At 37.9% G+C, this 14,325-nt stretch overlaps 1 protein-coding gene across 2 annotated transcripts in view; it reads left to right on the top strand.

The window, feature by feature from the left end:
- The window catches only part of LOC148817518 (polyhomeotic-like protein 2), a 91,815-nt gene that overhangs the window by 35,378 nt on the left and 42,112 nt on the right, over positions 1 to 14,325 (top strand). For both annotated transcript variants that reach the window (XM_088938081.1, XM_088938082.1), the window contains exons 3-4: positions 2,410 to 2,640; positions 13,284 to 13,442. In XM_088938081.1, the coding sequence (XP_088794207.1) occupies positions 2,485 to 2,640; positions 13,284 to 13,442 (315 nt within the window). In that variant the 5' untranslated portion in view covers positions 2,410 to 2,484. The remainder of the gene's footprint in view (positions 1 to 2,409; positions 2,641 to 13,283; positions 13,443 to 14,325) is intronic.

The raw sequence follows: 14,325 nt of genomic DNA, 5'->3' as shown, positions 1-14,325 counted from the left end.
TTGCAATACATACTCTTACATGCTAAAATGTGATAGCATGCATTTTATATGCTTAGGGTACTCCAGCACCTTGCCAATCATGTCTATATTGTGGTTAATTTTATAGGTAACTGATTTTTTCAAAACTAAAAGGTAAAGGATAAAAAGCTATAAAAGGGTAAAAGAACATGCCACTTAAAGCAGAAAAAAATCCTCATTCCTCACTATTACAAGCTTCAGTGGTGAAACGGAACATTTTGTTGTGTTGTTGTTGTGGTGCCACAGCAGTTAACTCTGTGGATTCAACCTGTATGGGGCTTACATGTGTGCACAGGGCTTATGTTGGCTTTTGCCAGGTACTCTGGTCTCAATTCACTATTCTGGCTTGGTTTAACAGAATATTTTATTTGTTCCTGTGTGCACAAGAGCCGCAATGAATTGGCACCCTATCTGGGGTGTAGTCCCAATTTAGGCCCTATCCTCCTGGGATAAACTCTGGGTTGACACAACCCCTACCAGGATCAAGCGACGTTCTGCTTTTGGAAGGATGGACTTCTGATATTTTCCTTGGCACATTGTAAATTGTATATAAATTGTAGACCTAAAATTCTTAATTACTTATTAACAGCACATTTGGTTGGATTTCTTCTATACAGAGATTCTTCAGTGTTGAAGAACCTTCTTGTAATATACGCAAACACAATCTGCCCGATTATCCGTGTGTGCCAACTTTGAGAAAATTGCCCATTCAATCATTTACTATGAAGTGAGCATTTTGTCCACTGGGAAAATAATTGTAACAGTCATTCAGTCCGGTACAATGTAAGTTGAAATAAGCTAAGACACTAGATGGGGCGCTTTAAATCAGACAGACTGTGTGTTTTAGAGAGAAGTGAGAAGTGTGTTTTATCCATCATGTAGTCCTGCAAAGAACATTTCCCATCACTCTCAAGCCACTGCTGTGCAACCTGTCAAACAGTTGCATCAATCACCAAAAAGACAAATTTGGCAGTTCAGCACAATTAATAGGAAATCACCACTTGAGCACTCACCTACTGTGTTTAGTTCCTGTTATTTTATTACAGTGATATGAGTTACTGTTTGAAGTTCTGGATTAATTTGTCTCAGGTTTCTTTAAATGACCTTTTAGTTGCCAATTTGTTGGTAACCTGAAGCTGTGTCCTTTTGTCTACAAGGTACTAGGTAAGAGGTCAGAGGAATAAGGGGTGGTGCTTCCATATTTAAAACTCCAGTGTTCTGTTTTACGAAGAGAAAGTCATGACGAAAATTTTTTTAATGTCCCCAAACATCCACCCAAAAGTTACATTAACTAACCGGATAGCACCACTTGATTTGCACTATCTGAAACTTTCTGAATGTGTTTGCCTAAGTGATAAGCTGAAAAACAAACTGACTTGAGTCACCATGCATGTTTCCTTTCTCAAATCTTTTAGGATAGGGAATCACAAATCCAACCATTAAAACCCTTCTTCAACCACAATTACTAAAAAACGTATACCCATTCCAATAACAAATACTTTGACTATTTTTACCTAAATTAATCCAAACCAGGTTTCTCAGCAAAATACTGTGCCTCAACCAACTTTAATACATATTAAAATATGACTGCAGTAAGCTCTATGTTTATAAATAAATATTTAAATGCACAAAACTACATGTTCTTGACTGGCTCAGGCAGTGAAGTCACTTGCCCCATATGCAGGTTGAGTTCAATGATCCAGACGTTTCTAATTTGAACCAGGGTCATGTCACGAGCTGACTAGGGCAGGGGTTCTGCAAGCAGCTGTACTCCGTTTCCTGAGCTCCACCAGGATAAAACGTCTGGAGTCTCCCGGTTTTTCAGCTAACAGGGACTCACAGTCACTGTGGAGTTTGCAGCAAGTCGGATGATGAATGGTTCCACAGGAGGGCGTGTCAGTGAAGCACACCCACACCTCGTTCTCTCCCAAGACGTATTAGAGCTGTTGCCAGAGAAGTGAATCAAGCAATTGGTGATTCCACATTGGCTTAGTGGGTGACACAAAAACAATCAGTAATTCCAATTTTTTTATTAAGGAAATTCAGTACCTTCTTTAAATTCTGATTTCATAAAGGAGACCATCTGACTAAATGGGGTAATGCACCTAGTTTAGTGCTTGATTCTCTCTCCTAGTTAGATCTTTTTTAGGAGCTACTGTATGTCTTTTACTTGTGAAAAGAGCCAGGGTGCAAAAGTGGAAATCAACCTCTGGCAGTGCAAATTTAGAACCCAGGGGGATGATCAGAGACTTTGATGTGCATCAAGTTCTGCAGATTCTGCGATTTCCCAAAAATGCTTTCACAACTACAATAAATGTTCGTGGTGGTGGTGGGGATTGCAATGCAATATACAGGCTTTTTCTGCAGTGTTTGCTTCTCTATCCTGCCCAGGCTGAGGTGTGCCAATCTGAGGTGTAGCCGTGGATCCAGGTGGTCTGTGCATCTGTGAGCCAGGGAGAACGTGCCATGGAGAGCGACCAAGTGCCATCTACCTCCAGCAGCGCTGTCTCCACCACTGCCAGCACCAGCACCAGCAGCACCAGCAGCAGCAGCAGCAATGGAAGGCAGACAGTCCCGCAGATATCCGTGTACAGCGGGATCCCCGACAGGCAGACTGTCCAGGTAGGAGCTCCTTAGACTCGATCAAGTACCGATCAAGAACTCTCTGACACGCGGTAAACAGGGTCAGCTTCTTAAAACAAACATGTGCCTGATTCTGGAGACTCCAGGAGGTATTCGTTAGGATGCCGATATCCTACCCTCAAATATTGTGCTTTGGTTTTGAAGTTCTGCAACATTATGCACAGATTTCAATTTATTTTTAAAGTGCACACAATTCTAGAACAGGTGACAACAATGACATGACACACATTGTAATGAAATCTGTTGTGACTCACAGATCCACCAACAAATAACTTAGTTAGTAGGTCAATAAGCACATATAAACCTAACAAGAGAGCTTGATGTTGCCTGGTATGTCTCTTACTTTATGTTTTAATTAAGTAAGTATGTTTTAATTAGAAAAACATTTAATTTATGTTTAAATTAAAATTACTTACATAAGAAAATACCCAGTAATTTCTAGAATATCATCTGTTAATGATGTAGAACAAACTGCTTTTTAGTAAGGCAGACTGCTCTTGTTAATTACCTTTGCCTTATGTTTTAGGAATTGAGTGCCATGAGCCATGGTTTATACAGCATGAGAGATGCTCTTAAATGTTTATTTTATTCTCACACTACATTAAAATTAATATAAAGCAGGACTTGTTTTTTAGTTAAAACGTATGTCATAGAAAGTATGCATGTGTGACAACAAAAAAATACTTCTCATAATTTATGATTATGAGTGCAGTTGTACTCCAGGTACTCATGGACCAAGGTTAAGAATAACTGTTTTAGAAGAATTCTGGTACCATCTTCTGGTCAAATACAGAATTGCAAAAGGTTCGAATGGCTTCAGGGAAATTTAAATGCTAAACATTATTTGCTTCTAGCTTGCACAATTCTGCCATTCAAATTCTATTATTTATTATCATGTAAAAGATCCAGAATTGCATTCTCAAATTTTACATGATCCCATACTAAAATGCACACTGAAACTGTAACTAAAGTGATTTAACAAAACTAGCTTTATGGACAATTTTAAATATGCATTTTCCACAAATCTCTTCACAGACTCACTCTCTAATTGTGAACTCCCTAAAGTCTCAAATTTCTAACTGTCTGCTTGTCTACCTTAGACCTTTGATTGGCTGGCTTTTTTGCATGAATAGAGATACAGTGTGAATCAGCAAGACATAGAACCTGTAGCTGCTAAATCATATGGAATCAATCCTACAGGAGCCAACAAGCAGAGATGCATGTACATTAGGAAGCATCCTTCTACTGACTCACTAAAAAATCCTAACCATTTAAACGGAAGGGCTGTTTGCGACTAAGTACACACGTCTCAATGAATGCTAATGGATCCCACACAGTTCCCTAAGATCAGTAAAACAATATTGTCTTGAAAAATAAGAACCAAATTATAGATGCTGCATTAAGGAGTAGTACTGTATGTGCAAAAACCACATTCAGAGCACATATGCTACTTTAAAAAAACAAAACATAAGAAATCAGCCTAATATAAAAAGTAGTTCAGGCTGCAAAGGAAAAAGTAATAAGTTTATTCCATGCTGAAAAGAGAAGAAAGAAAACAAAATGTCATTTCTTCTCTTTTCAGCATGGAATAAACCTATTACTTGTTCCTAATATAAAAAGTTGCCAGGGCCTCAAAGTACTTTGGGTTTTATTCATCCTTTGTCGTATATAACAAAGATAACACGTTAAATTAGAAGTTTTACTCTGGATGAAAACTGGTACTGTGCAATTTCTAGTAAATCCAGATGTGAGAGTAGCCTTTGCTGTTAGAATTTTCTAATTGCAACTACTGTACAGCAGGCACTGAACAATAAAGAAACACGTGATTGACTGTAGCTGCAGGCTGGTGCTGACAATGAATATACAGTACTGTATGAAAATGAAAATCAAGAAATTAAAATGACTTGCATGGTGCTGTGGTGACCGAGTTCTACTGTTATCAAATGCCTAAAGGCAATTTAAAAGCAATGGCAAAGAAATCTGATATGGTACTTCAGTGACAGATGTGGAGCCATGCTAGATCTTTTATGGGCTCCACTTTGAGTTAATCACCAGAAATATGATGTTGCATGAGTAGACGGAGAAATACAGATTTGAAAAGCATTGCTATGATTAGCCTGGAGCAAAACAAAAAAAGAAATCCAACTTTAACTTGTAGTACTATAGTACTTACATATGAATAATATGTTTTTTATATATGAATAATTATTAACATAATAAACTTGACTATTTTTTTTTTATTTTCTTCCTGGAAATTCTGTAAAGCATGAGAAAGAAAAATGAGAAAGAAAAAAATATAAGCCCTACTGTTGACCTTAGCTGACATCTGTGAGAAACTGTCGTGAACATAAGCAAGAGAGAACAGAATATAAGTGTGCAATTAAGAAACAAGAAATTACTTGTCAGTGTTGCAATGTCTAATGTACGTCTTGCAGATCGGAAATCTGAACAAGAGCTCTGGAAGCACATATTAAAACACGGCTCATACTGCCATCTGCTGGCACACTAAAGAAATGCAGTGAATTCAACAAAGGTGTAAAATTGAATAGCACATTTTTAATTTAATTTGCCAGTCACTCAGTGCATTCTATAAATAACAATATGATTCAGGTATTATTGTCATTTTTTTTTTCTCCTAGTCATTACAGCTTAGGTCTCCAGTCTCCAGTTTCAGTGAACACATTCAAACATCTTGTAACACAGCCTGTGTTTTATTAGTAATCCAGCTATGGGAATACTGTGCAGGATAGGAAGGCTCACTGATACATCTCATTGTTACATCCATTACCTTGTAGTATCATAGTATTCCCTTCCAACACTCCAACAAATCCTAAATGAATTCGTTTTTTCATACGACAGCAAACCAAGGGGGATTTTGCTCCAGAGTGCAGTGTGCTGAAAGTAATTTAAAGACAAGAATTTAAGCAGGAAACAATAAAGGCATGGAAAACTAAAAAAAATAGGAAAATATAAAATCAACTGTTTTTTTGCCTAAATAGATATCAAGTTTTTAGGTGGGCTTGATGGAGAAATGGAGCAAACTTAGCAAAAGTTGTCCTGTAGTTCTCACCACCAGATTTTTGTTCTTTTGTGCAAAATGGGTTACACTCTAAAGACTCATAGGCTGAAATACTGTAGATAAAGTTCCAGTTCCAGTTTCGCATTAAATTGTTTTGCATAGAGGAACCATTAATTACAACAATGCTGTGACATTATATGTACTGTAATTATAGAATATATTTAATTATAGAAAGAAATCAGTAAATGATATCCTCATTTCAATCCAATAACATGATGAGAATTTGTGTTAATGCCACAGTATGCAAGGTTTTAAAACTAATGCCCAACCTTCTTTTAGGTGGGGGCAGTCCATAATTACATTTCCTTAAATGTACCAAACTTAGAATTAGTTTACAAAAGCTGCTGTTTCTCTTCTCTGGGCTGTTAAAACTCATCCTCCATTTAGAGGTTGAGACAAAAGCTGGCTGTGCTGACTAAAAACAAGTAAAACAGTTAAATTGACAACTTTGAGATCTCGTGAGGAAGTATGGCCAGACAATCCATAGTTTTGTCCCCTAAAAGGCAGCTGCAATTCATCAGCTGAGAGACTGATGACTGGAGATAGGGGTTACCATGGCAGCCTGCCCTCACCTCTGTCCCTTCTAACAAACTACTTGACCTCTGTATCAATGCTGCTAATTTCTTGAGAGTTTTTTTTTTCCACAAAGGAGAACACTAAATTCCTTGCAATCTTGCAATCACAATGCCTACTATGGTATGAAAAAGACAGTCTTAAAACATCATTAAACAACATAATTTGTGTGAAATTTTTCTGTAGAAAATGTAATCTCTGAAACTCTCAGTTCTAGTAAATTTAAAAACCTAACACTGGATTATAAACTAATATAAATCCTTTCAAGAAATTACACACACATTCCAATACAGATTCCATTTTCAGCTGCATTCTCCAAAGACCTTGTTAGGCCTATACAAGCAGATCATTCATATTATGGTTATGAAGTATCGCTAATAAGCCGTGATATAAAACCAATAGACTGGGATAACAGCAATCAAGGAGATCAATACTAAACAAGTGAGTTGAATGTGATGTACTGCTTCAACCATATCAGCGAAAACACACATCAGATCAAATATACCACAAAAAGTAGACCATTTCCATTTCCTTTGTTAATGCAAAAGAGGTTAGAAAGCCGAGTCAGTTAAAATCAGTGAAATTGATACAAATACGTTTGAAGCAGATCCTAAGACAGTCAGAAAAATTACAATGAGTTGATTCAGAGTAAAAAAAAAAAAAAGATTACTTCAAAGAAGAGTTCCTCAGAAAAAAAACAACATATTGTCTTTCCTAGGCCAGGAGGGACAGAGATGTGATGGGGGCAGTCAAACCAATGGAGCTTAGGCCAAAAGTCAAAGGTCATCCTTTTTATTCTGCGTTGCCTGGCAACTGTCCAGGGCCTGACAGTCAATTCTGGACATAAACAGATCACTAGGGCAGGGGGGAAACAATGCCACCCCCTTTTTTATGGAAAAGGGGGAAGTGCCTGTCTGACAGAATAGAAGGAGGCTGAGACCAGCCATTGGACAGACTTTTCTCCCACCCCAAAAAAAAAACAAAGATCAACATGAGGCCTCTCTCTTAATTTCACTGGCTAACTCTGAACCTCAATTCCAGTGAACTGAGGGTTTCATTCAGCCCCATCTGATCCCTTTCAGATCTGGGAAATGCAGTCGCTGCTAAATTGACCCTATCCAAAAGACAGAAGCCGGTTTGACTGGGATTTTCCAGCTTGCTAAGACAGGTGTACTTTAGCACAGAGAAAAGCACCTGCATTTCAAATTACTTTCTTACAAAAGAAATCTGAAAGCTCTTGGAATTTCTTCGCTTGTCCTCGAATAGAACTCAACGCACCCTGCACTAAGAATCAAGTTATTTCTAACTCTGGTAGGTTTTTTATTTTTTAATGTTCCATTATGTAAATGCATGTATAGAGATGACTCGTGTGTGTGGGTAATGTACATATTTTAATTAATATACTGTAGCACTTTCAGTGCAATAAGGTCTCTCCAACAGTACCACTTAATCATAGAAGAAATAAAAGGTTTACAATTAAAACAGATGTCATTTACAGTAGACATCCCATTTATTACAGCTACTGTATTTTGAACAATTAAATGGGTAACATATTAGTTATTGTAATGCTGTGTAAAGTAAAATATTATTAAATTCTGTTTTTTCTAGGCTAGACTATAAAACTATGCATCGATACATTACATGCACATTGTACATTACATACATTCACTATACACAAGTACAAACTTTATATACTGTATAACCTTTACTGTATGTAATCTTCCTGAATCTTACCTAAGTGTTTAAAAGTACAGTATACAGAATTATTAGCCATACTTTTTTCCCCATAATACTAGCCATTGAGAGCCAATCTGATGGCACAGTTTTCACAACAAGTTTGAATAACGGTTTTACTATTTAGCAATATTAAAAGTGTCTGTCAAAAACCTTTAAGAGTCTCCTCTTCTGTCTTGACAGAAATTCTCTTAGATGTCTTAAAATAGGTTTTGTTTTTTTTTCATCATTTCTTTAAGCTTCTGGTTTGTATGCTCAATTTTTTTTATGCATACAAAAACCTTGACACTAAACTACACTAGGACAGAAACTGTGATTGAAATTGAATATATACATAAATCAAAATGAAAATATGCCGATTTTAATTCTGTATGTAAAAGATAAAATACTGAGAAATGCAATAAACTGCACCAGAAACTTATGATATCAAATTAATTTAATTTCATGCTGAAACCATTGAATTTCAATTAACCACAAAAGTGAGGATTAAGTGGGCTTAAATTAAGTGGTCTTAAATTAAGATAAACCCAAATTTTATGGTACTAGGGGCTACCAATAATCCTACAGAAGAGATCAAGCTTTGACAACTGCAGTTTCCTATTGTGTTTTAGTGTTTATAACTGTCTTGTACTAGGATATGCCTCTAAAGGGGAAACACCTGAACAGAAACTCAGTATGTGTGCATCATAATTTTGCTCTGTTTCCTGTTTTCTGAACCATTCTCTGCAAGAGCTACACTGGATAGTTTTGAAACCTGGTTTTCCAATGCAATGATCAACAGTGTCTGATGGATAACTCACACCTCTTTTGTACTACTGTACCAAACAATAACAAATGTTCTACTGCAATAATGTGACTACATTTTTCTCTGGGCAATGGTGTGCCTTTAGAATGAGCACAAAGAAATACTAAGTTATTGCCTTAAGTGTAGTTACATGGACTGGGGTTTAAATCATAGAGGAATCAAGTCATTAGGAGGTAGAAAGATCTGAGGGGACGTCACAATTCAATAATAATAAAATAACAAAGTACATTACATGAGGACCTCTGGCAAACAGACTGATCCGTTCAGCTCACTAACTTAGTTTAAAGGTAATTTAGAAAAGAACGTTCTTCACCACATAAACTGGCATAACAAATTCAGTTCTTAGAGAACTGGAAGCAGTACAGTATATCAGGTCAGCATGAGAGCAGGTGTGTTTCATAGCTCAGAATCTTTAATAATGCATGTGAGGAATTAGAAATCAATGCCTTCTGTAAGATGTGTAAGCTGACGATAGTGATGGTTATCATATCGTAGATACAAAATTGTGACCGTGTTATTCTTTGGTAAAGATGTTTTACTGTTCCTGTAAATCTCATCTTTAAATTTGCCAGAAGCTCCTGTTAACATCACATGTACAAGTAAGGGTTTTTTCCATGCTGAAAAGAAGAAAAAAAGAAACACAACGTTTTGGCTTCGGTCACCCGAAGAAGGCTCCACAGCCGAAACATTGTTCAGAATGGAATAAACCTTTACTTGTTATTTTGAAGCCTACACATGCTGATGCAGCTACCTACTGTACCTGAACAACATCAAATGTAGGTGTGTAGTATTTAAAATATGTAAGTATATGGAAACCACTGGGTTTGCAAGCAAGGGTAGGAAATGTGCATAAATGTATACAGCAGACATTTTATTAAGTATTGTCAAGAATTCATCTGGTTTTTGTATCAAATTGTAGTCTAATAAAAATGGTCAACCTATTTCAGCCCATTTGTGACATACTGCATCTTAATGTTTTCATACTTGACCTAGTTTTAAGAGTATAACCTGCAATGACCTGATTTGAGAAGACAGTTAGCAGGGCCATACTATCACTGAAATATGTAAGGCATGAAAGATGCCATCAATAAAATATGGCTTGTACCAGTTTGAGAAATATGTCCTCTGATACACCTGGACACATCATCAGTGATGTTACCTGGGGTCACTGGGTGCTTTTGGGTCTTTCAATATCAGACGCCCTTGCCTGGGTGACCAGACCAAGGTTGGTCAAGGTCTGACTTGTGTGCAGGTGGCTGTTAACCATGGGTCACTCCTCATGATCCACAGTCATCTTGACACTATTTCTGCAGTCTCTATGGTGCTTTTGATGGCTTTCTCCTTGCTCACCCCTGTTATGCCTAGAAGACTGTAAGCTCTACAGAGGGTTGTGCTGAATTAAATTTAACAAAACCATTTGTATTCGGCAGCTTGTTACGCCTAGAAATGGGTAGCTGAGCAAGGTAGTTACACGGGGGACTTGACAACAACACTATAGCTCATGAAAGGGCATGGAAACCATTTGTCAGTGCCTTAGGGAATCCCCTTTACTAGAAACTGCCTTCATGAAGAGTTCAGTGTTCACAGGACTGGGACAGGCAGAAGACAAGTGTTCTGTGTCACTGGAGCAAATCGCTGAGAGAGATGTCAAAGCCATCTGTGAGGGAGGGAGCTCTTAGAGAAGGAGGAAGACCAAGATAAACAGGGTGGTATTACACTGGCTGATAGATCGATCTGAGACCCTATTATTACAGTCCCTTCCTTACTGTGAAACTTCTTTGTCAGGGTCTATTGAAATCAAGGTGTACCATGTAGACTTGAGTGTAGGACTGACTGGGAAGGTGACTATTTGCTTGCTTTTATAGATATCCTATGTGTACACCACTGTGCATTGAGAATTATAGAGCAATTATTTCCCCTAAACATTTGTATGATTTACAAATGTAAATCAGCTGAAGTAAAAACAAAATTTTATTACAATGTCAGTGAATAAACGCTTGACATTCTTCTTCTTGCTGCAATAAACTGGTGACTTAATGGTCTATGATCAAAAACCATGACTATATGATTAGGAAAACAAGAGTAAGAATTTGTGTTTCTTTCTATCAATGGGAGCCTGATTCAAACAATATGCAATTATAAAAAAGAGGCAGAAATAGATCAGTTTCAAAACTGATCTATTTGCACACAACTATTGTGCTCACATTAAAAAAATGTAGGTATTGAACAGAGGTAATACTGAAGTCATGTTAATTTGTGTAAAATCATGAACTGCTACAGGGAGACCAAAAGTACTCACATGCCAACTAAACAACTTATGCTGTATCTCATTATCTTTCAAACTTGACCATAGAAACCAAACATTACAGAGAGCATTACGAGTCCTCATATACTGACTCTTAGCAATAAAAACAAGGTCTTAGTCCCACATTCATTTTATCTCTTAACACTCTGTTAGATTTGTATAAATCAGTGAATTAAAAAAATGTTCCACTACAGTCAAATACCCACAAAGTGAAAATATAATAATTTCTTATATGTAGTCATTTTCTTTTCCCAGAGCCTCACTATTAGGAGGGGACCCACTTCACCCAGTGAAAGGCAGCAGCCATGCCATTGTTAGCCATTGTGTGTCAACAGGCCCACTACAGATCTGGCCGAGATGTGAGAAATTGCTTCACCCATTGAATTAAGGGGAAATTTCAGGAAGGCCAGAGCAGATTAAGCCAGGATACCTAGTGTCCAGAAAGTGCAATGAAATCTTTAACTTAGTTGGGTCCTCAGTTTAAATAGTGTTCTTTAAAAGGTGGCCAGTTATACGCAGTTTGGAAGAAAAGGTGTCCACTTATACAAATACATTTAAGGAAGCCAATCTGTGGTAACACCTGGATGATTTTTGTTCAAGAAACATTCATGTGCAAAACAGTACTGCACATTTTTGTTCAAGTCCATTTTATCAAGACATTTTTTTTCTTTGTCAATACAGTATCAAAATGCATGTTTTAATTTTTTGCTGGAGAAATAAATAAAAGTTTAATGATTTTAAACCAATCCGCTAAGAAAGAATGTGTCCAATTAGGGTTACATTTATTTAACATTTTAAATGCCCATTCCTCACCCCTAGATTTCAGCTCTGAAGGCTTCCCCAGACAAGTTCCTTCTGTAAATGAGTATTAAATAGGTGCTTCCTGTAGCAGCGCTGTCAATATACATTGATAGATCTTCGGAAGTCCTATGTTGGTCTGGTGAGCCTTAAAGAGCTGGGGTATGTGGCCTTGCTGTCACCCTGAAGTGATTGATTGAGGTTCTGTAATGGAGATAGCTGACCCTGGCTGTCAAACAATAGCCAAGCCATGCAACGCGCAGTACTGAGGACATGACCAGGGGCGTATTGAGAATGGGTTGTGCAGAGGATATATTAATCTCAGCCAGGAGAGCTGACAGATCAAAATGCAACCTGCTGCTTTATCTCAGGAAGGTACTCCAGTAGCTGATGTGTTGCCATTTGTACTCCTCTGTGAATAATAACTCAACTTAACTACTGCAGAAATGGAATAAATAAGAACATGAGAAAGGTTACAACAGCGAGGAGGCCATTTAGGAAATCTAGCCCATTTGGTAGCTAGGAGCAATTGGATCCAAGGATCTTGTCCAGCTTTCCTGAAAGAAAAACTTCAACAGCATGGCTGGACAATTATTCAATACTTCTACAGCCCTTTGGTTTGTGTTTCACTGCTTATTCTGAAAAAGTCTGCTTGGTTGACTTTGTCAGTACCTTTGAGAACTTTGAATGTTGGTATAAGATCCCTTCATAAATCTTCACTCGTCAGGACTAAAATGGTGCAGTTCCTTCAGTCTGTCAGTGTGGGACATTTCAATAAGTCCTGGAATGTATCCGGTTGCTCCTCTGGACTGATTCCAGAGAAACACTATATTTTCAATAACGTGGTGACCAAAATTATCCGCAATTCTACAAAAGGCCTTACTAGTGCATTGTACAATTTTAACATCTCTTCATTGAAATGCTATGCTCTTATCTTCTTGAACTGTTTTTAGCTTGTTTAACTGCTTCCCCCACATGATTTAGAAAATGACCTACTTTGAGCTCATCTTCAGCTAAAAAATAGATGATCCGAAATTGTCCTCCAGAATCTGATACTACAACACCAATTGCATGCTTCTATCATTGATGACAAGCAATCCAGGTCCTGAAGCAAATAAGTAGCACCAAATCACAGTACTCACACATGCTTTGTTTGGGTGAGATTCCCGTCTTGGAAGGCAGATCCAACAGGAATGTAGAGCTTTCTGGCTAGGTCATCAATAATACTGTAAACTGTAGTTGCATGAGTGTTGCATGTGATGTAATAAAAGGAGCTATCCCAGTCAACAGGAGGTTGGCTGATCTGTTCCCTCTGTGGTTCTTGGCAGGTGATCCAGCAGGCTCTACACCGGCAGCCCAACACAGCAGCACAGTACTTGCAGCAGATGTACGCAGCCCAGCAGCAGCACCTCATGCTGCAGACTGCCGCTCTCCAGCAACAGCACCTGAACAATGCTCAGCTCCAGAGCCTGGCTGCTGTGCAGCAGGTAAGATCCGAATCAACTGGGGAGGTTACCGTTGCGTGGAGGAAAAGGTTCCCATTTCGCACCTGCATCTCGCTACACAGCAGATGAGCGGCAGAGAGGGAAACGCTTCGGCCAGAACCGAATCACAAAGGCGATGCAGCATAGCCCTGATCTTTCTTTCAGTGCAATGATATCGCCACAGTCAGTCAGGATCAGGATTTCATCTCAGTAAGCTTCAGGGTATGGCTCTCAGCATTCGGGTTTAGAAGTGAGATTGATTTCTGGAGCTCTCAGCATGGCACACCACGTGTTTTTTTTTTGGGGGGGGAATAAAGTTAAACCTCAGACAGCTTCAAGACCTGAACCAGACAGGCTGGGGACTGGAGAAGAATAGTATTGAGCTAAGATGCACAGTTGCTTCAGTATTACTCACACTGCTAGGGGATCAATGCTGTATTATAAAACACGTGAAATCTTTTTAGAATGAAACTAGATAACTTCCTTTCAAATTTCATTTATTATTATGACATGGGATACACTCGATCACCAGGCCAGTTTGTGTATACTGTATGACTGCTGTGATTTTTCAAATGCACTGCACAGCACAGCTGTTGGAAGTTACTGTATGTGATCTCTGCAGTTCACAAAAAAAATTACAAATGATAAAAGGATTGCTTCTAAACTGAATTTAATCTAATCTTACTGAGGATTTAAATAAAACAACATATTTCTACGTATTTCAGATGTAGCAAAATCATGTAAACAAATCTCAAGACAAACACTTTGGATTATTCCAACACCTACATTTATTCACACAGGTGAACAAAGGGGAATTATATAGCCAAACAGAACATTGACGTTTTTCATTTTCCTAATCTCTGGTAAAGGTCAGAGCAGAGAAAAA

Source organism: Atractosteus spatula, chromosome 20 (genome assembly GCF_055471065.1).
Source record: "Atractosteus spatula isolate fAtrSpa1 chromosome 20, fAtrSpa1.hap1, whole genome shotgun sequence".
Classification (NCBI taxonomy): Eukaryota; Metazoa; Chordata; class Actinopteri; order Semionotiformes; family Lepisosteidae; genus Atractosteus; species Atractosteus spatula.
This window is presented reverse-complemented; position numbering and strand designations above follow the sequence as displayed.